The 27,197-nt window shown below is 41.6% G+C and overlaps 2 protein-coding genes across 3 annotated transcripts in view; one reads left to right on the top strand and one right to left on the bottom strand.

Annotated features, from left to right (window-relative positions):
- The window catches only part of MFF (mitochondrial fission factor), a gene marked incomplete at its 5' end in the record, with an annotated part of 29,842 nt that extends 21,712 nt beyond the window's left edge, over nucleotides 1–8,130 (top strand). Inside the window, 4 exons of one of the 2 annotated variants that reach the window (XM_080690135.1) lie at nucleotides 33–65; nucleotides 1,614–1,673; nucleotides 5,346–5,430; nucleotides 7,965–8,130. In XM_080690135.1, coding sequence (XP_080546261.1) covers nucleotides 33–65; nucleotides 1,614–1,673; nucleotides 5,346–5,430; nucleotides 7,965–8,096 — 310 coding nt within the window. In that variant the 3' untranslated portion in view covers nucleotides 8,097–8,130. The remainder of the gene's footprint in view (nucleotides 1–32; nucleotides 66–1,613; nucleotides 1,674–5,345; nucleotides 5,431–7,964) is intronic. The other variant, XM_080690134.1, reaches the window with a different exon arrangement.
- Nucleotides 8,131–13,070: 4,940 nt separating this feature from the next.
- On the bottom strand, nucleotides 13,071–25,746 carry TM4SF20 (transmembrane 4 L six family member 20; the record flags this gene model as incomplete). The annotated part of the gene is made up of 4 exons (XM_080689305.1): nucleotides 13,071–13,338; nucleotides 15,474–15,625; nucleotides 19,750–19,815; nucleotides 25,564–25,746. 4 exons carry the CDS (start codon nucleotides 25,744–25,746, stop codon nucleotides 13,071–13,073), a joined length of 669 nt encoding a protein of 222 aa, XP_080545431.1.
- Nucleotides 25,747–27,197: the final 1,451 nt, after the last annotated feature.

Here is a 27,197-nt window from a genome sequence, read left to right as displayed (position 1 = left end):
TTTGCTTTTATATTGTATGTGTCAATGGCCAGTGTGAGAAGACAAAATGAAATGCGTTGTGAAAGGTAACTGTATTCTTTTCTGGCTCTGCATTACACATGGGAATCTCTGTGGTGGAACTTGGCTGTGGCAGATCCATTTGAACATGAGTAGACCTTAAAACGCCAGGGAGCACACAGCGTGGCTTTGCGAGCCATTCTCGTGTTAGAGTGGATTCATCGTTTTTCTGATTGCAAGGATATGTTAGTAAGATGAAATCAGTTTAAAACCTGTCTCCAGGATATATGATTCCTCCATGTTCTTTAACCAATAAAATAAAATCAATAAAAATCAAACATGTTTTCCCCCAAAAGTCTATGAATCTGCAGGGCATGGTGGCGCACGCCTGTCACCCCGCTGCTTTGGAAGCTGAGGCACAATTGCAGGTTTGAGACCAGCTTTGGAAACCTAGATTCTGAGCAGCCTAGCTAGACCCTATTTCAAAACAAAAAGAAAGAAAGAAAGAAAGAAAAAAGGTGGAGGCGTAACGTAGAATGCCTTGTGTTCAATCCCTAGTATTCCAAAAAATAAAAGTTTTTGAATCTTATATCCTCTAGGCTCCAGAAGTATTATTAAGTATTGGTAGGACTTAAAATTTTCTTGTATAAATTAAGTTTTCAGAAAACAGTAATTTGTACTTCAGCTGTACCAACTTACAGAAAATATTAATATATTTGATATAAACATCTACTATAATTATTGCCTTGATACTTAGGTAAAACCTGCTTAATTACTTAAACAATGAAACTTTTTTTTAAAAGGACCTAGTAATACTTGGAATCCTTACTGGGTCCCCTTTTCTAATCTCGTTTCTCTGGTCAGTAGGTGTGGCTGATTATTTGGGGGGGGGCTAGAACCTTTATTTTCTGACTTTAACAAATTTTATTGAAAAGGTGACAGTTTGTGAGTAAAAGCCCCACAAAGTTTTCCAGGCGCTGTGGCCTCGTTGCACAGCCTGCGTGCTCCTGGCTGGCTCCAGGCAGCCTCGCTGGGCGCACGTCACTGCAGTGCTGCGTGTGTCCCTCCGCAGCGCGGGGCCTGCTGTGTGCGCTGCGGGCGGGGCGCAGCTAAACTGCACACCAGGCATGAATCCGACCTACTGAGGCCGGAGGGGAAAACTGTGGGAAGTGGGGGTTTCTTTAACTTCAGTTTTCAACAAAGAGCTGATACTACTGAGCAGCCACGATCATGCAAGCGCTACTAACAGGTCCTTCATTTGCTTTTAAAGTTGTTAAGTGGTTGTTTTCTAACTAGAACAGAAATATTATACTGTTAAACACTTTTATCCTCCATCTTGAATTTCATAAGGTATCAGCACCAAAAGAATCATGTTGTACCTATTTTGTCACGTATTTTCTTTCTTTAATTAACTGTATGATGTTAAATTTATGAAAATCATAAAATGGAGGATATATGTGACAAAGATTTTCAAAGTATTTTAGAGATATTATATTGTATTGAAGTATACAATATAATCCCAACTGACATTGATTTGTCTTGTTTTTGCTTTTATTTTATTACCTCTCTGTTTCCTGATTCTGTCTTGTGCCTTCTCCCGCAAAATCCTGCCTTAGACCTGTGTTGCGTGGTGGGTCTGCTGCCGCCACGTCTAATCCTCATCATGACAACGTCAGGTAACTTTTGAGACTTTGTAATTACCAGGGGAAATGCAGAATTGGTGGAGTTTGTGCTTCGTAGGACAGGATGCACGGAGTCGCTGTGACTTGGCTTCGTATCATACTGCTACAGTTTTCTTTAAATTAATCCTGCTTTTCTCTAATAGGGAGTCTAATTAGTCTTGGCATTCAGCACCAGAGTGTGAGGGAAATGTAATTATGGGGTGGTATGATATAAGCATGCGAGATTTTATTTAAATACAGTTGTAATGGCTCATAGGAGATCATGCTAATGCACAGAACAATAATCTCATTCTATGGGCGTTTGGATTGTTGCTTAGTTTCAGCCGGCGTTTCCTCTTTAGTTGTTAACTCTCTCTAATGTCACTTCCAGTGTGTAGATAATCCTGTCTTCAAGGCATTGTCTGAAAGAGGGGAAGTCATCATTGGTGACCAAAGAGTTAAGGAAATTGAGCATTTATTTAGAAAGGGATCTAGTTTAAGCATTTGTAGCCTTCTTTCTGCCCTTTTCACTCTTTCAGACATATGTAGCCTACTAGTTGTTTCTCTCCGTCCTGTGGTGCCATGTACAGGTGCTTAAGGATCCCACGTGCCATATCCCCATTGAAAACAAAGGCAGAAGCCGATTGTATTCACAGATGCTTCACTCTTTCCAAGCCAGTTCTCTTTAGTTTAAGCAGAAAGGCATTATCTCTAGCAGTATGTATAAAACTGGCAGCATCTTTCCTATTATCAGAGAAGGCTGTCACATTGTTAAGCAAGAGAAAAGGGAAAGGCGGTGCGTTGCTAATCACAGGTTTGTGTTGGAGGAGTTGAAGTGCGCTCTGCGGTCAGTTCCTGGCCGCTCTGCTGACTGGTTTTCTTTTACTATCTTAATTTAATCTCTGTTGTTTTCTTTCATATTTTCCTCTTGGTTTGTGACTTTATCTTTCTCTGAAAGTATGTTCAGACTTAGCATTTCTCAGAGTTTTTAATTTGATAAAGATTTTAGTTTAAAATACATTTCATAATTTTTGAAATTTAAATCAAATTATAAATTTAAAGTATAAGTGTTTTTTGCCATAACCTTAGATTCCTTTGCAAATGGAGTTTTCCTTTACAAATTTCTATCACCTTAGCTAATTTAGGGTTTAAATTGTGAGTAGTCGCTGGACATTGTGGTGCACACGTGCAATTCTAGCACATGGGAGGCTTGAGACAACAGTATCACATGTGCAAGGCCAGCGTTAGCAACTTAGTGAGCCCCTGTCTCAAAAATAAGAAGCAAAAAGGGCTGGGGGTATATCTCAGAGGTAGAATGCCCCAGGGTTCAAGTCCCAGGACCAGAAAAAAGTGAAAGGGACCCTTTGACTTGTACTTCGCTGCCTGTGTCAGGCCAGGGCCCTTCATGTGGAGGCCATCGCTGTGACCTTATCTTTCCCCCATCACTCGTCTCATTTGTGACCTCGGGGAAATGGAAAGATTTAATTTTTGAGTATGAAGTATAAAAAAGATGATCTTTAATCCCATTTTCTCCACCAATCTTTTTAAAATTTGTCTCTTGGTACATTGTGATTATACATCATAGTGAGTGAGGTTTAAGGTTGATACAGACATACTCCCCAGATCTCACCCTGCTCCCCTCCCCTCCCGGCACCTGTTAGTGAGTTTGAAGCCTCCAGACATGGACAGAGCATCATTTGAACTGCTCCCTTCCTCTGCTCCCCTCTCCCCTCCCACTGAGCGCCCCAGCCCTCTTCCATCACTCTGCTGGTTTTTCTTCACATATATCTAAAATCCCTTTTGTTTTCTATTTTCTCTCTAGCTTCTACTTAAGAGAAGGGAAAAAAAATGACCCTTGACTTTTTAAGACTGGCTGATGCCACTTAGCATAATATTCTACTAATCTTTAAATAATTCTGTTTTGTTGTTTTCTTTTTCCTGTGGTGCCAAAACCTAGGGCCTCTGCTCAAACCTAGGGCCTCAAACATGCTAGGCAAGTAAGTGCTCTACCCCTGAGCCCTACCCTCAGCCCTGGTCATTCTGTTTTCCTGTTTAAAGGAATAATTAACTCAGCTGTTTGTGAACCAGCTTAGTTCAGTAGTTCCAGTATCTACCTGTGGAGAAGTTTGCTCCTCTGGAGCAGTTACCCTCAGTATTTCAACTTTCTCTGTTTCCATGAAGAAGGAGCAGCTAACGTAAAAGCAAGAAGTTAGCCATGAAAGAAACATTCCAAGATTCTTAAAGATCACCTACAGTCAGTCCACGGCATCTGCTGTTTAAATCTGTTTTGCATACTTCATTTGATGTGTTTATATATTCTCAAAACTATTTTAAACAATACAGTTTCCTGAATAGATTTATCGTTAACATGCCTAGATTAAAAATACAATTCTACTTCAGGTGGTAATGTGGTTCTTGTACTAGGGACTTGCTAAGGATCTTAGAGTAGATGATCTGTGAGCCAGATCTGCAGCTCACACGTGAGTAACTTTGAATTCCATTTATGTTCTGCTCATCCAAAAAAGTTGCTGTGTCGTGTTATTGAAACAGTGATACAGGATATAAAATTGGTATGCATGGGAATGAATTATATGGGATATGAATTGTAAAGCCACTAATTAAAATAAACTTTAAAATGTGGAATCCAGGTAAAGAGTAGGAATGGTGTATGTATTTGCTATTCAGAAGTTTATTGTCCTTCATTTAAAAATCAGTGTGCTTGTAGAAGTAACTGCATTTGAACAAAAAGTACTATTTAATGTGCTTTCTCTGAATTATTTTAGTGACTTTTCAGTATTATTATTTTATACATTCCCTCTTAATTATTGATTACTTAGCCAGTTCTGGGTCTAAATGGAGGGGCAGTATGTGTTCAGTCGCTATGTCTCAGATGTGTAATACCAGTTAGAATTGATTGTAGGTTTGAGGTCAGTGTGCAGTAACTTAGCAAGACCCTGTCTCAACATAAATAAAAAGGGCTGAGGGCATAGCTCAAAAATAAAATTTTCCTGGGTTAAAAAGGGTTGGGAATCTAGCTCAGTGGTAGAGTGCTTGCCTAAGCAGTCATGATGCCAGAGGCTTGATCCACAGCAGCACCACACACATGCAGGCACACACACACACACACACACACACACACACACACACACACACACACTGTTTTCAGGAGGTTTTTACTTGCCTTCATGGGGAACATAATAGAGAGCAAGTAACTGGGAGTAGGACTGGCAGCAGAGGGGAGTGAGGAGGTAAATAAATCATGGCGCTTTTCTTTCTTTCTTAGAATTAGCACACTTTACACTTCCTGACAGTGAGTCTTCCTGTGAACTAGATGTGCAAGAATTGTATGTTGGTCTATCCTAGACCAGCGTCTCTCGAACCTTTTCAGCCAGGGGTCCTTTCTGACACCGTCAGCCTCTGGCTGGGACAGGGTCTGTTTGTATCTTTAGTCGGTATTTCTCCTTAATCTTAGTTTAGCACACTTTCGTTTATTGTAGATAGTCATCTTTATCTTTTTCTTTATTGGTATCAGTTCATATAGTAAAATATTTAGTAATTTATGTTGTTAAGTACCAGTGTTTTGAATACTTCTCTGTGCATTACACTACACATTGCATGACTTACCAGTTACTCTTAGTTCTGTTTTTATTTTAATATTAACTTGTACTTTTACTTCTCATCTGGTAGGTATGGCATTTCAAATATAGATACAACTATCGAAGGCACGGCAGATGACATGACTGTTGTGGATGCGGCATCATTAAGACGACAGGTATTTTATGTGCCGACTAAAATATAATCCCAAATTTTTTTCATGTAATTTTTATCTATATTTACTTATTATTTATTTTGTGGTGCTAAGGATTGAACCTAAGGGTCATTCTACCTTTGAGCTAGACCTTAGTGCTGAGTTTCAGAAGGCCTCACTAAGTTGCTGAGGCTGGCCACAAACCTCTGATCCTCCTGTCTCAGCCTCCCAAGTACTGAGATTACAGACATGCATCACCGTGCCCAGCTTCACGTAATATTTTTAAGTGATAATTTATAGTCGGGTGTGATAGCACATGCCTATAATGGGAAGCTGAGACGGGATTACAGGTTCAAAGGCAGACTCAGTGATTCACGAGACCCTGTTTCAAAATAAAAAATAAAATAGGGCTGGGATATGGCTCAGAGATAGAATGCCCCTGGTTTCAGTCCCTACTACCACAAATAAGTAAATAAAGTGATAGTTTGCAACATTTTATCACTATCTCTTTATGGAACCTATGAATTAAAACATTTTGCCAAATTCTTTAATAACCCATAATTGATTTTCCTCTTTTAATTAAAGAGATATTAAAGCACCATCTACATGTTTTTGGTAAGCATAAAACAGTAGTAGCTTAGTGTTGTCTGGCCAATAACAAAGACTCTTGATGTGTGAGCCAAGCAGCGCAGCCATAAGTCACTTGTCCGGCATTTGGAGCAGTCACTGTGGAAGCCTGTGTTTCTGTGTTTGATGACTCCAGTTTGAAGCCGCTGCTTTCTTTTGGTGCTGGTGTGTGTGTGTGTGTGTGTGTGTGTGTGTGTGTGTGTGTGTGTGTTGTATTCTCTAGGAAGTCCTGTACTGGAATTGCAGTTGCATAGGCATATCTTTTATGACGTATCCCTAGAGCCTCAGGAATCAACCTGCATACACATTAAAATAAAAGAATCACACATGCACACATATTCAAGGTGCCCTCCGTGCCTGTGCCAAGTAGATGTAGAGGAAAGTGGATGAAATAAGTTCAGTAAGAAAGCGTGAGCACAGGAGCAAGGCCGATGTCAGGAAGGACCAGCGCTGAGAGTGCCGCCGTGAGCAGGCAGCATTTCTCCTGTGGGGAGTCACTGGCCTTTCAGAGCTGAAGTGCCCCAGGACTGCAGTTGGTCCGCTCGGGGCTTTCTCAGTAACTCAGAGGTCACCGAGAAGTCTGTTGTACCAAGATAAAAATGAACGGCTGAGATCCAATGACGGGACGCCGTGGGAGGGGCAGGAGTCCTGTATTCTGTGTGACTCAGTACACACTTAGTCTTTTCTACCAGAATAGCCGTAGTCATGCAGCACTGTCCCTTAACCATCTAATCAAGGAAGGAAGGAAATAATCTTTTCTTTATTTTTTTGTTTTTGTTTTTGTTTTTGGTGGTACTGGGGTTCCTGGAAGCCCTTCTACCTCCGGGCTACACTCCCAGACCTATTTTTACATTTTTATTTGGAAACAGGGTCTCCTAAGCCAGCGCGTGTGGCTGGCTTCGAACCTGCACGATCCTCCTGTCTCTGCCTCCCAAGCGCGGGGATTACAAGCGTGCGCCACCACGCCTGGCGGAAATAATCTTTTCTAACTCAGAAGTTTGGAGAAGAAAAATGAAGAAGAGTATTTAAATGAATTTAAGCTAGCCAGGCATGGCGGCGCACACTTGAGATCCCAGCATTTGGGAGGCTGAGATCGATTCACGGTTTGCACACAGCCTCAGCTACTGCTTAGGCCCTTTGCAACTCAATAAGATCCTGTTTTGAAATTTAAAAAAATAGAGCTAGGGGTGTAACTCGGAGGAAGAATGCCCCTGGGTCCCATCCCCAGTACTGCCCAAAAAAATAAATAAATAAATCGATTTAAGCTGACATGAGTAAAAATTTTTTCTATTTGTAGTTGTGTTTATTATGCTACAAATAAAACTTTTCATGCTTGTAATAAATCTCTGTGTGTGTGTGTGTGTGTGTGTGTGTGTGTGTGGTGGTGGTGGTGGTGGTGGTGGTGGTGGTGGTGGTGGTGGTGGTGGTGGTGCTGGTGGTGCTGGAATTCCTGGAAACCCTTCTACCTCCGGGCTATACTCCCAAACCTATTTTTTATATTTTTATATGGAAACAGGGTCTCTTAAGCCAGCGAGGCTGGCTTCGTACCTGCATGATCCACCTGTCTCCGTCTCCCAAACACGGGGATTACAAGCGTGCACCACCACGCCCGGCTATAATAATTCTCTTGAAAAATTATTAGGCTCTCTTTTTTGGGGGGTGGGTGGTACTAGGGGTGGAATCCAGGGGCTTTTCTACCTCCGGGCTATACTCCCAGACCTATTTTATTTTTTATTTGGAAACAGGGTCTCACTAATTTGCTGAGAGTCACTAAGTAGCTGAGGCTGGCTTCGAACCTGTGCGATCCTCCTGTCTCAGCCTCCCAAGCGCTGGGATTACAGCGTGCGCCACCATGGTACCTTTTAAGAAGCTGATTGCTATATGCATTATTAAGGTTTCTTTTTTGTGATTTATGTTTGTTTTTCACTTAGATAATCAAATTAAACAGACGTCTACAACTTCTAGAAGAGGAGAACAAAGAGCGTGCTAAAAGAGAAATGGTCATGTATTCAATTACTGTAGCTTTCTGGCTGCTTAATAGCTGGCTCTGGTTTCGCCGCTAGAGGTAACTTCAGCACTCGAATATATTGTCTCAACAGCTGGAAATATAAAGATTTGCAAACTTCTTTGTTTCTGTCTTTGCATTGTATGCCGTTTTTATAGTCCATGCCCTGAAAATGTATTCTTCCAGGCAGTAAGGGGAAAGGACCTATATTTGTAGGCATCAAGGTATATTCTGTCACTCAGCTGTATTCACTTTAAACCAGCTCTGCAGTAACATCTCCGTAGAATTCTCCTCTTGCATGTTTTGTAAATGGGGTGTAGTTTGTTGTGTTTTTTTTAAGAAATTGATTTTTTGCCTCACCAGTCTGCACAACTAATTCTCTGAAAGAGAAAGAGTGCATAGAGGATGGAGTTAGAAAGTGTCTGTTTAAACAACAATGAAAATGTTTTCTCCTGTTTCTCAACAATATTAGATCAAGCAATTTTGTTAGTAGACATTTTGCATCCATATGTGAACATTAACACCTTTGAAGTCATGGTCTGGTGCCAGACTGAAGAAAATCAAACCACCTAATATTTCATGATCACCTGTACAGATTAAATTAAAATATGCCTAACAATTCTGAAGTTTAATATGTGTGCAATATGTTGCATTTTTATTTTCATTTTACTTTTGCAGATGGTTTTCTATAAAGTACATTTTTACTAAGTCCATGTGTGAACGATTTTAAAAACTACAGAATAAGGTACAAATGTAGTGTATTGAATAAACTGTCAACGAAAACAGTAATTGTCTATCGAAAGATTCATTTCTTCCTATTGTGCTGTAAGCTCACTGCCGTGTTGTATTACCGTCTGAGTCTTCCTATCTCGGGAGCTGGCAGTGCAGCCAGTGGCTTGGTAGGGAGCGGGCGCCTCCTGCGCTTTCTGTGGGGTCGTTTTCCTGGTAATAGTGGCTTCTGGTTACACTAGAGGTGATTTTCCTTAGTTTAGTTTTTTTTTTTTTTTTTTTTTTTGGTAGTACTGGGGATTGAGCCCAGGACTGCTTTGCCATTGAGCTACATACCCAGTCCTTTTTACTTACTTATTTGGTTAGTTTTGAGACAGGGTCTAAGTTGCCCAGGCTGGCCTTTAACTTCAGCCCCCTAGCCTCAGCTCCTGAGTAGCTGGGATCATTGGCGTGTACCCTGACGGCCCAGCTTAGGTGCTTTTCTAATTTATTATATCTATAAAGTGGTTGGGGTTAAAATGCCTGGAGTCATGTATCTACTTCCCAGCCGTGGCGTTTACTTGCTAATGCGCTAAGTCTTCTGGGATTTGAACATAGCACTGAGAGCCAAGTCCTGCTTGTCCTTAGTTCTCAAAACTTCTCTCTCTCACTTGCTCTTTTTATTGTTGTTGCTGTTCAGGAACAATTCAGTTAAGTAGAGTGTTCTTCGCTTATTTATCTTTCTGTCAAGACAATAAGTTTTAGAAAAACAAGTTGAAGGAAATTCCTTAGATATAGGTAGATTTCATGTTTCTGTTCTCTCTCATTCCTCCAAATAATATTAAGAAGGAAGCTCTTTTTTGTACTTAGGTTTATTCTGAGTTTGATGACAATACTTCTTCCCCCGCCACCCCATAGAAGTCATCTAACTTCTGATAATACTCTTAAAATGTATTACTTTATTCACTCTCACTTTATGTATATCACAAAATTTCTGTGAGCAGCCCTCCCATGTTAGATCACAAAAATAGAAATGGCAGATAAAATTACCATGTATTTTGCTAAACAGGCATGAAAACAATTTCATGAGGCCAAAAATGAAATAAAATAGGAATCCCAGGAGATTTGTGCAAAAGTTCTTTTTCTCCTTGGTGGTTTTTACCAAGCACCAGACTTGGAGTTTTCTCCTGGAATGGGTGTGCGAAGGGCAGAAGACGACGTGCCCTCCTTGGTCAGGAAACTCATGAATGCAGCTGCGACCCCACAAGGTTACTCGCTCAGTGGCAGGGCGGAGGAGAAATCAAAACAGGCAAAGGGGACAGCAGAAAGCCTTTCCTGACCTGTCACACAGCTGAGAGTGCAAGAGCTGCCATCGCTCTTAACTCCAACGTTGAGCTCTCTTATTCCAGTCTACTTCCCCCAAAAGTTGGTAATCACTTTAAAAAATGAGATCATTAGAAATTAATTCATTCCTGGTCAGAATAAACAGGAAGTGCTTTTTCAAATATTTGAGTTGAACTTTCAAAGATAGACGTAGGATTTCAACAAGGCAGGAATAAAGAAAAAGAGACCCAGGTGCGGGGAACAGAGGAAGAAAGTGATGCAGTCAGGAGCTGAAGAAGTATTAGACACCCAAGAGCAAGCATATCATTGTTCCACTGTTTTCAGAAGTTCAACATCCCCCCCCCTGTACTTATCAGAAATATCGTTCTGTTTATAATTTATTTTCTCAGTCAGTAGGGACTTCTCTGTGTCTATACTGCCTTAAAAACTAAGCAGTTACAGAGCTAAGCACTAAAAGAAGATACATGAAGATAGGTAGTTGGATGATAGATAGATGGATGAAAGAGATTTTAAAATGAGACAGAATTTGAATTTAGGGATGTGAATGAGAATCAAAAAGCAAGCTTTGCAAGTGGCTAGGTGCATTTCACGTGTCACATAGGGAAGGGGAAGCTCGCATGTACAGGCATGCTTCTGCAAGCTCAGGGACCAGGTCAGAGACAGCATGTCTCCTAAAGTCCCTAACCACAGGTGGGCCATAGGCTCTAGCATTTAATTCTTGGTAGCAGTTCCCATATTGCTAAGGAACAAAGAAGTAGAGACATGCCAGCTTTACCAGCTGATCATTACTGCCAACTCTCCAGTCCTCTGCTTTCTGAAATGGGAGACTTAAGTCTTTTCCTGACCTGCAGAGAACTTGTGTCAGGTCTCAGTTCCAGAGTGATGAGAAAATTTTAAGCACTATCTTGATACTTTTTCTTGTTCATTCAACTACAGTTACCTATCCTATCCATTTCATTTGTTCCAATTTCATGGTTATTAGGAATTTGATATGTCGTAAGCACCAAGTCTTTTCTAAAAGCTGGTGCCAGTGATAGGATTCACTAATTCATTCCACAAAATTCTCATAATGCCCCTACTTCATACCAGGCTCTGTGCTAGGTACTGATTACACTAGGAGTGAACTTAAAAAAACATATCCTGTACCCACGGAGCATATGATCTCATGAAGGACGGGGGAATGTGAGAAACAGGCCCAAATGACAGTGCTGTTGCCATAGTGAAAACGTCGTAAAGGAGAGCCTTACAAGGAAAGCAGCTTCTCACCAGGCGGTTAGGGACACCTTGCAGAAAGATGAAGAAGACTCAGCTGGAGATACGGCAGGTGGGAAGTAGAGTGGGGTTCAGGGAGCCAGGCCTTACTAAACTAAGGGCCTGAAGTGGGAGGGGACTGAGGAGTCATGGGCGAGATGGATGTGGGCCCTGTTCTCTTACACTGCATTGTGACAGAGATATAAAACATTGCCCGTGTCTGGTATGGTAATAGTGGCTTAGTTGTGTGCTAACTTCGTTTACTCAAATCCTGTCTTCAATTAGGAGCTGTGTAAGTTAGGTCTTAAGAATAAATAGGCATTTGTAGGCATGTAGGGAGAATGTCTTCACACAGTAAATGGGTTTGGAAAAAAGGCTTACAAGTTTTTAATGTTACCATTTTATTTGCTTAGCTATAATATGGATATCTTAAGTTATTTCTAGAACCTTAATCTTGGTGAACATTCAAAAAGTATAATACAGGATTAATGGCAGTCAGAAATTTGTAGATTTTTAGCTTTGTCTCTTTATAACTTTTTTTTTCTTTTTTTTTTCTTTTTTTTTTTTTTTTGGTGGTACTGGGGTTCCTGGAAGCCCATCTACCTCCTGGCTACGCTCCCAGACCTATTTTTTACATTTTTATTTGGAAACTGGGTTTCCTAAGCCAGCGTGCGCGGCCGGCTTCGAACCTGCGCGATCCTCTTGTCTCTGCCTCCCAATCGCGGGGATTACAAGCGTGTGCCACCACGCCCGGCTCTTTATAACATTTTAATATGGTAAATATACTGGTTTTTGTCCTATCTTTTAAAGATTTGCATATATAGAAACCATCTTTTGAAAGACTGATTTTTTTTTCTTGGTACTATTTTTAAGTTAGGAAAAAATGTAAACACAGGAAAATAGAAGAATATAATTAATTTCTATGTATCTATCACATAAATATAACAGCAAATATTTTTTCTCTCACCTTTTTTGGCCAAAGTATTTTAAAAACATGGCATTTCCCTCCAAACATAAATACGTATTTCTTTTAAAAAAAACTAATAACATTTTCCCTTCTAACCAGAAACAACTATCAAACATAACAAAATTAATAATTGCTAGTACATTTAACCCAGTTCTTGTATGTATGCTATCTCTGACAAGGTCCGTGTAATGATTTAGTTCTTAAGTGTAAAGAAATATAATCGTCCACATATCCCTTTCACCTCCAGGCTGGCTTCTGTTCGCTCTCTCTCCCTCTCCACACACACAAGAATATGAAACTGGAAAGTCCCAATAACACAGAAGAGTATAAAAATACAGAACACACGGAAAGCTTCTCTCCTCTCGTCCCCTAGATCAGCCGGAGACGAGAGGTGTGTGTGTGTGTGTGTGTGTGTGTGTGTGTGTGTGTGTGTGTGTGTGTGTTGCCAGGGATGGAACCCAGGGCTAAAACCCCAGTCCTATTTTTTATTCTTTTTACTTTTTGAAATGAGATCTCACTAAGGAGCTGAGACTGGCCATGACCCTGCAATCCTGTACTGGGACTACAAGCATGTGCCACGACACTGGGCTGATTTTTTTTTTTTTCTTAGTCATCTAAAAGATGACTTCCAGAACAACTTTTTGGCACTAAAACGGCTCATATGGCTTTCTAGATAATGTTCCATTATTGAACTTTTAAACGCATGTACTTTAAATGTAATCTCATTCAAAGTACTGGTACTTCTGTTTTATTACCATGACACTACACAATTTGACCTCTTCGCTTAGAGACGCCACATAGACAGCCAAGGAAACCAATGATTATCTGACTGAGCCCAAACAAGAGCTCAAGAATGCCAACAACCAGTAGACCCAAAAACACCGAGAGGTGGATCGTCTTTTGTTGTTCTTCATCAAAGTCGAAGCTAGATATTCTGCCCATGGTGTTGGTGGGGTCTGGGGAACCAGTAGGAAGGACACAAGAGCCATTCAAGAACCACAGCAGATAGGCGGGTTCTCTATCAAAGTCACTGAAAAACAAAAGAGATGATAAATATTGTGCCCAGGAAACAATATATAGAAAGACAGAATGTACTTTTAAAATAGTCTTCTCAGAAACAATAGCTAAGATCAGGGTCTTCTGAGTATATATTCATAAACCTTAACAGTTATAAAATGTTTATTCATTATACATCCCATCACTCAAGCAGCATTTCTTTGTGTGGGTGAATACTGGGAATTGAACCAGGGCATTCTACCTCTGAGCTACACACTCAGCCTATTTTATGTTTAATTTTGAAACAGGGTCCTACTACATTGCTGAGGACCTCGCTAAGTCTAGTTCAAACCTGCAATCTTCCTGTTTCAGTCTTCCAAGAACTGAATTACAGGTGTGTGCCACCATGCCTGGCTTCAGCAAACTCTTCTATAGAACATATGTATATGTATATGTATATATGTATGTATTTGGGGTGAACCACAAGAAATTGCTGTTTATCAGAAAAGACTATTTGCTGGGCATGATGGCACACACCTGTAATCCCAAATTTGGGCAGCTGAGGCAGGAAGACTGCAAGCTTGAGTCCAGCCTGGGCAAATCAGGAAGACTCTGGCTCAAAAAATAAAAAGGAATGGAGATGTGGCAGAGTACCCATGGGTTGAATCCCCAGTACTACGAAACGGAAGTGGCCGAGTATCAACAGCGTCACATTCCTCAGCCTACTGATGCAGACACTGACTGCTGGAGAGATGGAAACACAAGCGCTCCCCTTCCAAGGAACTCCGTTTTCCTTGCAGAACTGCAGTGTTGCCTCTGCCCCTAAACTAGATACAGTTTTTTACTCACAAGACACTTCATTTATGTCTGATTGAAGTGAACTGTGCCTGTTGGAAGAGGGCTATGAAAAGAGACATCTTAACCTGGATGCATCTTAAGATGATTTTTCTTTGGTTTATCCTAGAGTAAGACAGTGGGTTCTTAGGGAATTGGCATTTCTGGGTTCCAATAGCTGACTTTTGACCTCAGCGAACCTTTGCAACACAAGGCGCACGAGCCTGCTTTGTGATGCCCAGGCTGGTCTGTGTTGTCACTCTTGCCTGGCCTCTCCCCCCTCCCCACCTGGACTAGGGAGGCCCGAGCGCCCCCTCTCTGCAGAGCCCAGCCAAGCTCTTGTCATGCCCTGAAAGCTGAGCATGCTCAGTAGCTGTGGCTGAAACCGCTCATCTTCTCATCTTCTTCAGTTCTGTTAGAAAGGAGAATTTCTTTGGGTTTTGAGTCACAGTAACTGCCAGGCAAATCTTGAAAGATTTTTCTTTTTTTAATATAACAGTATGGGAAAAGAGAAGAAATAATTCTTTTCATGTAACTACAAAAATAGTATCTTACTTTCCAAACTGAGTGGCCTATACAGATAGCAAACAAATTCGGTTTTTCCTCTAGTTTTTAAAAATTATGCCTATATGCAGGCATAGAACATCTTGAAAGACTGAAATAAGCCCTACATGTAACTTTCAATTTTGTCCATTATTGATTCACATTTTTATTCATTCCCATCTGTAGTCTATAACGTTAAGTTAAAAAAGTAATATGCACCCATAGTTTACAAACTTAATTAGTTTAGAAGTATAGAAAGTCAGTGCCCTCTTTACTTCCAGGTGCATTATCTCCAGAAGAATTCTTATCTACCTACACAAACACATGTAACTTGGTTTTTAAAAGATAAGCATAAGCCGGGCGTGATGGCACATGCTTGTAATCCCAGCATTTGGGAGGCTGTGACAGGAGGATCTCAGTTCACCAACAGCCTCAGCTACTTAGGCCCTACGCAACTCAGTACAGACCCTATTTCAAAACGAGGAATAAAACGGACTGGCTGTATCACTCGGAGGTAAAATATCCCTAGGCTCCATCCCCAGTACCTCAAGAAGAAATAAAAATAAAAGCCAAGCATAAGTCATCTGAGGACAAGGAGACCTTTACATCAGATCATAGCGCAGCATTCTGAATGCAGTGGTCCCTTCAGGTCTGTGAGGTTGTGTCTGTTGGGGCTGATGTGCTAAATCCCTGAGAACGTTTGTCTCCAGAATTTCACCACAGAAAAACAGCGGCATTTGCAGAATCTAGCTGCAGCCCTGTAAGACATTAAGCCAGCAAGAGGTTACTTACGTTAAGTTTCTCAGTGAAAAATCACATGTGACGGTACTGTTGACTGGAGAACTGCAGATGAGAGGACCTTCCAAGAGAGCCAGGAGAGAGACCACCATGCAGTACACGGCACCGATGATGGTGAGCACGTTAAAAAGTGATGAGAGGAACATCTGGAAAAGCAAGCAGAGCCATGTGCACGCATGACTACACATCCTTCGTGTGTTTCAAGTTTGAGCAGCAGCCCCTACTCCCAACCTGAATGTTGTCTTTTAAAACCAAGTGCTTGCTAGCCGGGCGTGGTGGCGCACGCTTGTAATCCCCGCGCTTGGGAGACGGAGACAGGAGGATCGTGCAGGTTCGAAGCCAGCCTCAGCTACTTAGTGAGGCTCTCGGCAACTTAGTGAGACCCTGTTTCCAAATAAAATATAAAATAGGTCTGGGAGTATAGCCCGGAGGTAGAAAGCCTTTGGGTTCCACCCTCAGTACCACCAAAAAAATATATATATATATATATAATAATAATAATAATAATAATAATAATAATAATAATAAATAAATAAAACCAAGTGTTTTCAGCCCAGCATGGTGGCACACACTTGTAATCCCAGCATTTGGGAGGCTGAGACGAGGATCGTGGTTTGTGGCCAGCCTCAGCTAGTGAGGCCCTTTGCAACTCAGTGAGACCCTGTTTCAAAATAAAGAAAAAATAGGGATGTGGATGTAGCTTGGAGGTAGAACGCCCATGGATTCCCTCCCCAGGACTACAACAACAAAAGTGCTTTCAGTCTCCAATGACTCTGTAGTCCTAGATCTTAAGACCACTGTTTGATGAGGAGTGAATCATAAAAGAGGCGGAGGGCAAAGTGCCTACCTTCTGGTCACACTCACTAAATGATGGTTGAGCTTGTCACTGTCTAAGAAAAAAAAATCTCCACGTTTATATTCTTGGGTCCATCTTGTCTGGTCACTGAAATGTGTTTCCTTCTGTTCTGTGCACCTCCTACTCTTAACCACCCACACTTGAATATCTGGGCTCTTGGCTCCCCAGTCCTTAATTCAGCTTTGGCCCTGAAACTCCCAGCAACCAGCACTCTGCAGGGAGCCATCATTGGGGTGTTAGAGCGGGATTCTCGGCTCAGCCCTCTGGCAAAGTTGCTGTTGCTGTCAGGTCTTCCCTGTGCAGAGTGTGGGCTCAGCAGCATCCCGGGTCTTCTCCCTAGGTACCAGTAGCATCCTCTCCCCAGCCCAGTGTGACAGCCACAGGTCTCCACACACAGCCAAATACCCCTGAGGGCGGGGTAGAGGCCTAAAGTTCCCCACGGTTGAGAGCTACTGGACTGGAAGGGAAAATTTTGTCTTTTATTTCATGAGTCACAATCATGAAAACAAAAAACGTGAAATTTGGCATAGAAAATGAAAGTTAATGTGTATATATTTTTCCAACAATAAGTTCTGCGTTGTTTAGGTTACTTTTAAGTTATTTTTAATGATCAGGATTACTTCAAGATCAGCAGATAAGTAAGAGAATGGTTTCCTTCTCTGATAGGCTAATAGAGCATATCACTTGGCGTCAGACCTCCCACCAGAAGGCAGTCAAGTGACCGCCCTACACTTGTGCTGAGGGACATTTGGCCCGACATAGATTATCTCACTTAATCCTTTGAACAACCCCAAGAGACAGGTGCTGTTATTACTCCCATTTTGTGGACAGGGAGACCGCAGCTCAGGAGGTTGGCAAGCTACTCGGGACCCCAGTGCGCGGGTTTATCTCTACTCTCCCACTCTGCTGGCCACAAGACAGTGATAGATTCGGAATCAAAGTCACATCCTGGTCTAACCAGCCACACTGCTCTGACCTGTGCTGGGAAGTTAGATTGACTCATCGAGGAAGTACCACTACGTTTATCTTGTGGTCATCTATTATTTCTGACTTATTTCCTCAAGGGGGCCGGGCTACAGAAAGTGACCCCAGGCTTCCCTGTTTCCCTTGCAGTAGGGATTCACTTAAATGGTTCAGGAAAACCATTTCACATTCAGAAATGAAATAGAGAACTGGAAAAAGGGAAGGAAAGAAAGAACAATTAAAATAGGGGAAAGGGTGGGAGCAGTTACACAGAGGATGGGCCTGGTGACCTTTCCTGCCCTCCCACGGTCTAGCCTTGGTCACTTTTATGATGCTCTGTTCTTAATTAGAAAATACCAGGTACGGCTTTAATATCAGTCCTCACCTAGTTGCCAACGAGTAAAAGGTTGCTAAGAAGGTTTTATGAGGCCGGGCGTGGAGGCGCACGCTAGTAATCCCCGCACTTGGGAGGCAGACAGGAGGATTGCAAAGGTTCAAAGCCAGCAGCGCTGGCTTAAGAGACCCTGTTTCCAAATAAAAATATAAAAATAGGGGTCTGGGAGTGTAGCCTGGAGATAGAAGCGTTTCCAGGAACCCCAGTACCACCACCACCACCAAAAAAAAAAAAAAAAAAAAAGTTTTATGAAATAATTCAGTGATCAATATAAATTGGCCATTATGACTTAAAGTAACTATTAAATCTATTTTACCTATTACTAACAGAACATGAGCAGTACCCCTGCAGCACTCCAAGAGTCCCTGTAGGTCTCCGCGTGGAACAATCTCTCATCTTGTTAAGCTTTCAGTTATTTTTAAGGTTGGTCGGGGGAGCAAAGCCACCTACGGAACTAAGCCCAGCACCAGCATGCAGGTGGCTTGATTCTTCTCACCCAGCGGTGTCCTCAGAAGAGGGAGAGCTTAAGTGATGTTTGAAAAGATCACTTGTTCATAAAAACTTATTTTTTAAAAATTTAAAAGGACTAAATGTCTTAATACTTTTGAGCTCAAGGATTCAGAACTTTTATCAGGATGGCTCAAGACTCATGAGGATAAAAAAAAGTAATGCAAAGTCAAACTCTATTTTAGCTTATTGAAGAAAGGTGACAAAAACTGAAAACAGTATTTATTATTAAATATCTTTAGCATATCAGAAGCAAAGACAGACCAGAAATACTATAATTAGAGCAATTCTTAAAATCCTAGATAAATACCAAATACCTAGAGCAAACAGGTTTGTTTTTTTTTAATATATGACTATTGTTATGGATTTGAGTATTTTCTTCAAGATAGAGGTTCTTATCCCAGCAGCACACTGGAATCTCCTTGGGTAGTTTTGAAAAATACCAATATAGAATCTCATGGGACTACCCAGGCATTGGAAATTTTTTAAATCTCTCCAGGTAATGTGGATGTTCTTATCTGACTGGCAACCACTGCTTAAGGCAGGGGGGGAAAAAAACTTAAATATGCCACACTTAACCAGGCACATTTACTGTGACTGCTTGTCATCGACCTACCTACAGGAGGGTACCTGTGGTATAAACAGTATAAAAATTGAACTCTGAGTCTGGTGGGTTTGGAAAAGTTTCCTAAGCTGTGCTGTGCTGGATATGATTGCATTTTCTGAGCAGCAGTTTCTGGATCAATAAATCCAAGATCTTTCTATTTTCCATTTAAGGGTTTTGAATTATATAATACTGATAAGCTAGGTGCAGTGGCACATGGCTGCCTGTAATCTCTATACCTTAAAGGCTGAGTCAGGAGGATTGCAGGTTCAAGACCAACCTCAGCAACTTAATGAGTCCCTCAGGAACCTAGTAAGACTGTTTTAAAACAAAAAATAAAAAGGGCTGGGGATGTAGCTTGGAGGTAGAATGTCTCTTGATTCAGTCCTCAATACCACAAGATAATTATAAAAATAATAATTTTATAGCATATTTCAAAGTGTTCTGAACTATCAGTTAGGTTAATGGATATTAATTTACTTCTAACTTAATTCCAACTTTATACAAACTAGGTAGGTATTAAATGTTTGAAAAACTAATGTCTCCTTTTATTTAACTGGAAAAGGACAATTATCTTTTTGATCCTACCAAACCAATCTTTCATATGCTTGAGAGAATTAAGGATACATTTTCCTAAAGTGTTTCTTACACACCCACAAACTAGAAAGTTTGGGTATTACAAAATGGACCACCACTCTGGCACTCCTTTCTTTGAAAGCTTTTAGATTGGTGAGCTGAAGATTGAGGAAAGAAGTGAAGACTATCTCCAAAGTTAAAGTTTTATAAGAAAAGAATCCTCCTCCTTCTCCATCATCAGCTGACCATCCTAAATGGCATGTTTTAGGTTGGTGGTGCTACCCAGGCCCAGCTGGGCAGTTGGTGCCTCTGCCCGGATGTCCGTAGCTGTGAATGTGCCTCTGCTTCCAAGCCAGCGGCCTCTACTCACCCCCACTCTGTTGTTGCAGCACGCTCGCTTTCTTGCTGACAAGGACATTGTTGTTGCTGGAAAGGCCTGGAAATGACATTACAGGAAAGATGATTGTTAGTACTTCTCATCAGATGAAAGAGTGGAAGTCTCCGCCCTCCATTTACCCGCCAGTGGTGGGAAATCAAGGCTCCAGAGAATGAGAGAAGACATCTGGCAACAACTCTGTCCTGTGGACCTTGTGATCCCAATTTCAACCAGAAAGATTAAAAGCAAGGGGTTCAAAGTAGCATTTTTTAAGTCTTCTGTCTCCATTCATCTACAGAGAGACTTGCATTTTAAATAGATTGGGATCACTTATTTATTATGCATTATTTTATCTCTTTCAGTTTTCAGTTTCCCATAAATTGTATGAATTATTCTGGCAAGATTCCCCCTCTCCCCCGGGGGGGCGGGTATTTTTTTGACCTGGTAGTTGGCAGTGAGTAATTTATTTATTTATTATTTTTGTGTAGTACCAGGAATGAAACCCAGGGAAATCCTACATGTAAGCTATGCCCCCAACCCTTTTTGTCTTTTTGTTGTGAAACAGGGTCTCCCTAGGCTAATGAGAGTCTCACTACTAGCTGGAGCCGTCCTTGAACCTTTAGTCCTCCTCTCTCAGCCTCTTAGGTACTGGGATTACAAGCATGTGCCGCCATGCCTGGCTGTCTATCACCTCTCTTGCCCACTTGCCTCCCTTTCTTTTCCCGGGTTCACTGTTATCTCACTAGTCTCCCCAAGCATATTTGAGGATTACCTTTGAGTCCACATTCTCTTTTGTGCCTCTGTATCCGTGCTATATAGTGCTTTTTTTTATTTTATACTGATGTTCAGGAGACTTACATATAGTGCATTCTATGTTAAGAGAAATACATATTGCCAGGGAAAGCTGTAGGAAATGGTGCCATATTCTCAGGACTTACGAGTTTCAATATTCAGTAATCAGCAGCTATGACTAGAAATTCTTAGTAGAAGGAGTCTTGTGTCACTGAAGGGTGGAGCCAATCGTTTCCTTCCACCTGTGAAACTTGAGCCCTGAGCAGTTTTGCCATCTCAGCCCAGCTGCCCTTGAGTGGATCTCTCTCTTCAGCTCTTAACATCTTTCTGAGCTCTACGTACATGCCAGGCACTATTATCAGGGTTTTATGTGCTTTATAGCACATAGCACAACAATCTAAACCATCCAGTGATGTCGGTGCCATTTTATTCCCTTTTTACCACTGGGAAAACTGGGGCCCAGAAAGTAGCTGCCTGGTGAAAAGAGAAGAGTTGGTCCTCAAAGCCAGGCGTGTGGGCTCCAGAGCCAGGCTCTCGACCACCGCTCCACACTGACTGGAGCCTGGCCTTCTCCCCGCTTCTACACAGGGTTTCTCATTCCTCGTCCTCTCTGCCACCACCATACTTGCTTATCTCTGAGTCTTTCTAACTGCTCCTTCCCTGATACTCTTTTGAAGGCCATATGTGCCTTCATCCTTCTATACAGATGCAAGACTTACATGCCTCAAAGACAGCTCTCCTAACACACTCATCCCACCTGATCAAGTGCCGGCCCCACGTCACTTTGTATTACCAAGCTTTGTTTACACGCTGTCTTGAACTGCAACACCCTTACAATATGGCTTCCTCGCCTCCCCGGGTCAGGGCCATAGCTGAAAGCTCAGAGAAAAGGGGAAAGGACCCTTTGCCCTCAGTAGGTGCCAGCATTCAGGCACTACCTGTTTTGTTATCCCCATTAGCTACACTGCCTTCTGAGCTTAAAGACAGTGATTTAGAACAGGAACTGACAGACCGTGGCCTGCCGCCTCTTTTTTTTTTTTTGCAAATAAAGTTTTATTGGAACACCATTGTGCACATTCACTTACATATTGTCTATGGCAGCTTTGGCAGCAGTAGATTTAAATGGTTGTGGAAGAGATAAGTTTGCAAAGCCTAGAATATTCACTATCTGAAGCTTTACAGAAAATTAGTCATTTAAAAGAAAGTAGAGCAACATTAAGTTATACCCTAAATAGATGTCATTCCACTTCCCTTATTGGTGCGAATTAAACTCTGCTAATTTTCTAGAGTATTAACTTATTTCAGGGATGTTAAATGTTTATTCTTACAGTTTTCTTGCAAAGAAAAAGTTTATAAAGTAACCGCGACTTGTAATAGATATAGCACCACCCAACTGACTTCAGAGCATGTTAGCACATCTTTATTACAGCTGTGAGTAACTTGGTAACTCTCTGTGTGTCGACCAAATGGGCCATTCAGAGCCTGGGAAATGGGATGGACTCTCTGGGGTGGACATTATCATGTGAAAGTGTCCATGTGCATTTGCTGAATTATATATCTTCCAGATAATCTCCAGCCAAATATGTAATTGTGAGAATACTCTTCCTCTTCAACTCCTAAACATTTGAATGTGTGAGATGTATGAGGTTTTTCCTTTTCCTTTTAAATTAAAAGTCTTAAGTTCTGGGGACTCCTCTTATCATTTGAACAGGAGAATAGCACAGAGCCCTACCTCATCTCTCATATAAATCTGTATTTGGAAAAAGCTTGTTATGCACAGCATATCCTAATCTGTTAAACATTCAACCATTTTTTCTGTTGATATCCGTAATTAACTTTGATAAACTATGATTATATAATAAGTACACAGTAAAAAGTATAATTAAGATTGGACTTACAATTAATTTTGTATGAAATAAAATGGTCTTTCTGTTTACATTTTTCATGACATCTTACTTCTTTTTTAATACTTGAACAATTAATGCATATTTATCTTTTCTATTTAGCAAGTAATACATTATAGATAATTACATAAGTTTTTATTTAGTAATAGTTTTTGAAGATAAAAATGTTTGCCTCTGGAATAATTCATAAAATCAACATTTATTTCATGAAGTAATCAGTAAAAAATGTCAGAATTTGTATTATCAGCAGCTTCCTGCAAAAGGTCCATTTTTGAAGCAATACTAATCTGAAATACTAAGGCCGTTTTCTAAATATTTCAAGAATAATGTTCAAAATGCTAATCACAGGCAGTGAAGTCTTCTTTATAAATTTTCCTGTGTATGGACAAGTATATGGAGAGAGATTTTGAATTCATCAGTATTTTGACAGATGTCATAAAGGACATTATTGCCCTTGGAAAAGGTATTCTTTCATAGTCTATAGATAGCTAAGGACCATGGAAATACACCCGTGTTCTAAGCAGTCTATCACCCACCTATTTGCTTGTAGGCACAGCATAGAGTTGGAGGCTCTATTTTCAAAGAGTTGATGCTTTGGGGCCACCCTATAATTCTGAAGACTATCATTGTAAAGAATCGATACCTTAGGTTAATATTTATTGCAGGTAATAAAATAGATTTACCTGTGGAAGGAGGAAGTCCAGAGTCCCTGAAACATTTTAACAAGCATTTGCAATGTTTCTCTGATTCCATTTCCTGGTTGCTTTATGAGCTGTATCTCTCGCCTCTGTGGTGTTGAGAGCTATGGTACTTTACTAGCTTTAGAATCAGGTAAGTCCGAAATTGGGTTTCACACCCCCTGAGTGACCTTGCTCGCTTTGATGCCTTCTGTTTGCTGGTCCATAAAATACAAATGACAATATCTGTCCAGATTATTGTGGAGCTTAAATGCAATAACAACATCACATGAACCCAGGAGTGCTGGCCCAACCTCACGGGAGGCTGAAACAAGAGGATCACAGGCCCAAGAACAGGCTCAGCACCATAATGAGCACATTTCAAAATAGAAAATAAAATAGGAGCTGGGCTTGGTGGCACTCGCTTGTAATCCCAGTATTTGGGAGGCCGAGACAGAAGAATTATGGATTTGCAGCCAGCCTCGGCTACTTAGTGAAACCCTCCACAACTTAGTGAGACTCTGTTTCAAAATAAAGAATAAAAAATAGGGCTGGGGATGTAGTTCAGAGGTAGAATGCCCCTGGGTTCAATCCCCAGTACAAAAAAGGAAAAAAAGTAGTGATTAAAGCTGGGTGGGGGTGCACCCCTATAACCCCAGCAACTTGGCAGGCTGAGGAAGGAGGATCCCACGTTCAGGATCAGCCTGGGTAACTTAGGCCCTATCTTAAAGCAAAAACAGAAGGGGCTATGGATGTAGCTCAGAGGTAGAGTATTTGCCTAGCGGGTGTGTGGATCCAATCCCCAGTACCAGGGAAAAAAGTGATTGAAGTAGACAACTGCTCCTTTTTTCTTCTGAGTGTGTATCCTAAATATTTTTAAGCATTACCTCCACATTTTATTTCCTCTAAAACACTTAGTGTTGGTGTTTGCAACTATCACAGACACACAAACACCCGAACAGAAATTGGTGTCTCCACTCATTAGACCCCTGAGGTAGCACATGAGAGCAAACCCGCACGCTGAGTTCCAACCTCAATGCCCACAGCCCCATTTTACAATTATGTCCTTGAGTGCGCCCCGAGGAAGAGAGAGGGGTGGGCCTGAATCAGTTGGGCTCCACCACCGAGCTACACCATCTGCAGCCTTGTTTTGTTTTGTTTTGTTTAATTTTGAGAAAGGGTCTCACTAAGCTGCAGAGGCTGGCCTGAAACTGGCAACGTCTCTGCCTCAGCCTCCCAGGTTGCTAGGATCACCACTGCGCCCCGCTCATTTCCCCAGTACGGAACTAAAACCAGGAGATGAACGATCTTCTCACTGTAATTTAATTGGAGCCAGAACTAGAGCTGAGACATTCTTCCAAATCTGAAAACAGTATTCCTCTCTAAGCGGGTCCTCCCCAGGCCTATTGCATCCTAGTTCCCAGGAGAAAGTCTGTAAATCCGCCCCCTGCAGGCGCCTCTGATGGTCAGTGGTCAAGTACCTTCACGAGTCCTGAACTACACTCTCTGCTGCAGAGTTCAGCAAAGATAGACCTATGAATAATCCGCACACCGCATGATGTGCTGGAGCCTGCCAGAGCCAAATCAAAAGGACCTTGAGGTCAGAGACCCAGGATTTCAGTCTGTCTCTTAGGCCAACCCCTTCACACACAGACGTGCGCACGGCCCTGGGCATCCCTCGCCATCCTTAGCATCCTTTTGTGGCTGGAGATGTGTCTTCTTCCCACTCCTTGGCGTTTCTGTGAATACTTAGAGACTCCCGTGGGGGAAAGTAAGTGGAGAGAATTCACTAAAAGTGGTTCACGGGCTGAGGGTGTAGGTCAGTGGTAGGGCGCGTGCTTAGGCAGTACAAGGCTCGGGGTTCCATCCCCAGCACCACATGCAAAAGAAAGGGCAGCAGTCACACTGTGACCTTAGCTAGTGGGCAGGCGGAGGTGGGTAGTTTGCAAGTTCGAAGGCAGCCTGGACAACCTAAGGAGGCCCTGTCTCAAGATATATTAGTTAAAGGGTTGGGGATATAGCTCAGTGGTAGAGTGTCCCTGGGTTCAATCCCCAGGGAAGGAAGGAAAGAAAGATGGGAGGTAGGGAGGTAGGTAGGGAGGGAGGGAGGGAGGGAGGGAGGGAGGGAGAGAAGCAGCAGGCTAACACCAAACTCTAAAGCTTAGAAGAGCCAATCTACATGTGAAGAAATGCGATAGGTACTAGCCCGAGAACCTCTTCCAGTATCTTTTTATTTTGCCTAAGCTCCCTAATGCATACCATATAGTTTACTTTGCTTAAATTACCATTCTTCATTGATAACCAATATATATCAGTACTATACGGCTGCCCCTCACTCACTCTGCCCTAAGACATAGTTAACTGCAAGTCTGAAAGGCAGGCTGTAGGAGTTTGGTAAATAGGCCCTTCTGCCAATCAAGTCAAACATTACTCACCATCAAACCTGCTCCTATAATCCCTGGGAACCACCACTCATAGCAAGAGATGGGGTTTGGGAAATCTTGGCTTTCTTCAACTAAGTCGATACCCAGGGGTATGGCATTGAGAATGACACCGAGCAGAAGAAGGATCAGCAGACAGATGCCATTGCACGACGTCCATCCCTCACAGCACGTCATGGCCGCCCTGGTTCAGTCGCAACCTCGTCAAGCTGGCCCTGCCTGCGTGGCGCGCTCTCGCCTTTTATCCAAGCGTTCTGGTTAAAGTTTACCATTTTGAAAAATGAATTGTGGGAAGAAGTTCAGAGTCCAGTAGGACAGGACGTTATTATGAAAATTATGACGGGAACAAAATCATTTAATATAGTACAGTGAGGGAAGGGAGGCAGAAAAAAAACCCTGCGGTTTCTGTGAGATAAATTTGCACACGTAAATAGGCAGATAAAAACTGGAGGGGAAAGGGTAGGTTTATGATAAACTCCTCTGAAGCATACCTTTATTAGCATGCCTTATAGAAAGTAAGCCCAATTAGCAAAAACTTTTTCTGTATTATGGGTATTATATTCAGCTATGAAGTCTCCTTGTTTTGAAATTATTCAATAAGAATATGAACATATTGATAATGGGAGGAACATATTTTCTCTTATGCAAGTTATTAGTCAAAGTATTAGGGTTCGGTTTCTGGCTGATTACTGTACGCGCAGTAGTTTGTGGTACCAAGGACTGAATCCAGGAGAGTTCCACCTCTGAGCTATAGCCCAGATCTTTTTATTTTTGGTTTTAAAACAGGGTCTGGCTAAGTTACTGTTCACGGGCCGTGAACCTGTAACCCTCTTGTCTCAGACTCTCAAGTACTATAATTACAGGCATGAGCCGCCATGCCTGGCTACACGGTAATTTTTTATGTTGTATGATTATTCTAGTGCTGTAGACTAGTCCATTTGGAGAAAGCCCGCCTGTGACATGTGGGAGGTCTGGCTCCTGCTACTAGACTGAAAGTGACCAAATATGGAAACCGGAATAAAGATAGAAATAAAAGAGAGAAAGTGGAGAGGAGATCACTGTATCTTATTTAAACCTCAAACACTTACTTGGCAGTATATAAAACTTGGCATTTCTAGACTGTGGCTCCATAGTGCTTCCCTACTAGCTTGTGAGCTCCTCGAGGAAAGACTATGAGTTAGGATAGGCTTTAGAATATGAAAGTTAGCCGGGCGTGGTGGCGCACGCTTGTAATCCCCGTGTTTGGGAGGCTGAGACAGGAGGATGGCACAGGTTCAAAGCCAGCATTAGCTACTAAGTGAGGCTCTCAGCAAATTAGTGAGACTCTGTTTCCAAATAATGTATAAAATAGGTCTGGGAGTATAGCTTAGAGGTAGAAAAGAACCGGAGTTCCACCCTAAGTACTACCAAAAAAAAATTATATATATATATATATATATATATATATATATATATATATATATTATGTATTTCTAGCTGAGCATAGCAGTGCATGCCTGTCATCCCAGTACTTGAGAGGCTGAAATAGGAAGATCACAGATTTGAGGCCAGCCTCAGCAATTTAGTGAGAACCTGTTTCAAAATAATAAAAAGAAAAAGGGCTAAGGGTATAGCTCAGAATATATCTG

The sequence above is a fragment of the Muscardinus avellanarius genome (genome assembly GCF_963383645.1).
Source record: "Muscardinus avellanarius genome assembly, chromosome: 2".
Classification (NCBI taxonomy): domain Eukaryota; kingdom Metazoa; phylum Chordata; class Mammalia; order Rodentia; family Gliridae; genus Muscardinus; species Muscardinus avellanarius.
Note: the sequence above shows the minus strand (reverse complement) of the source record. Positions and strands in the feature narration are given on the sequence as shown.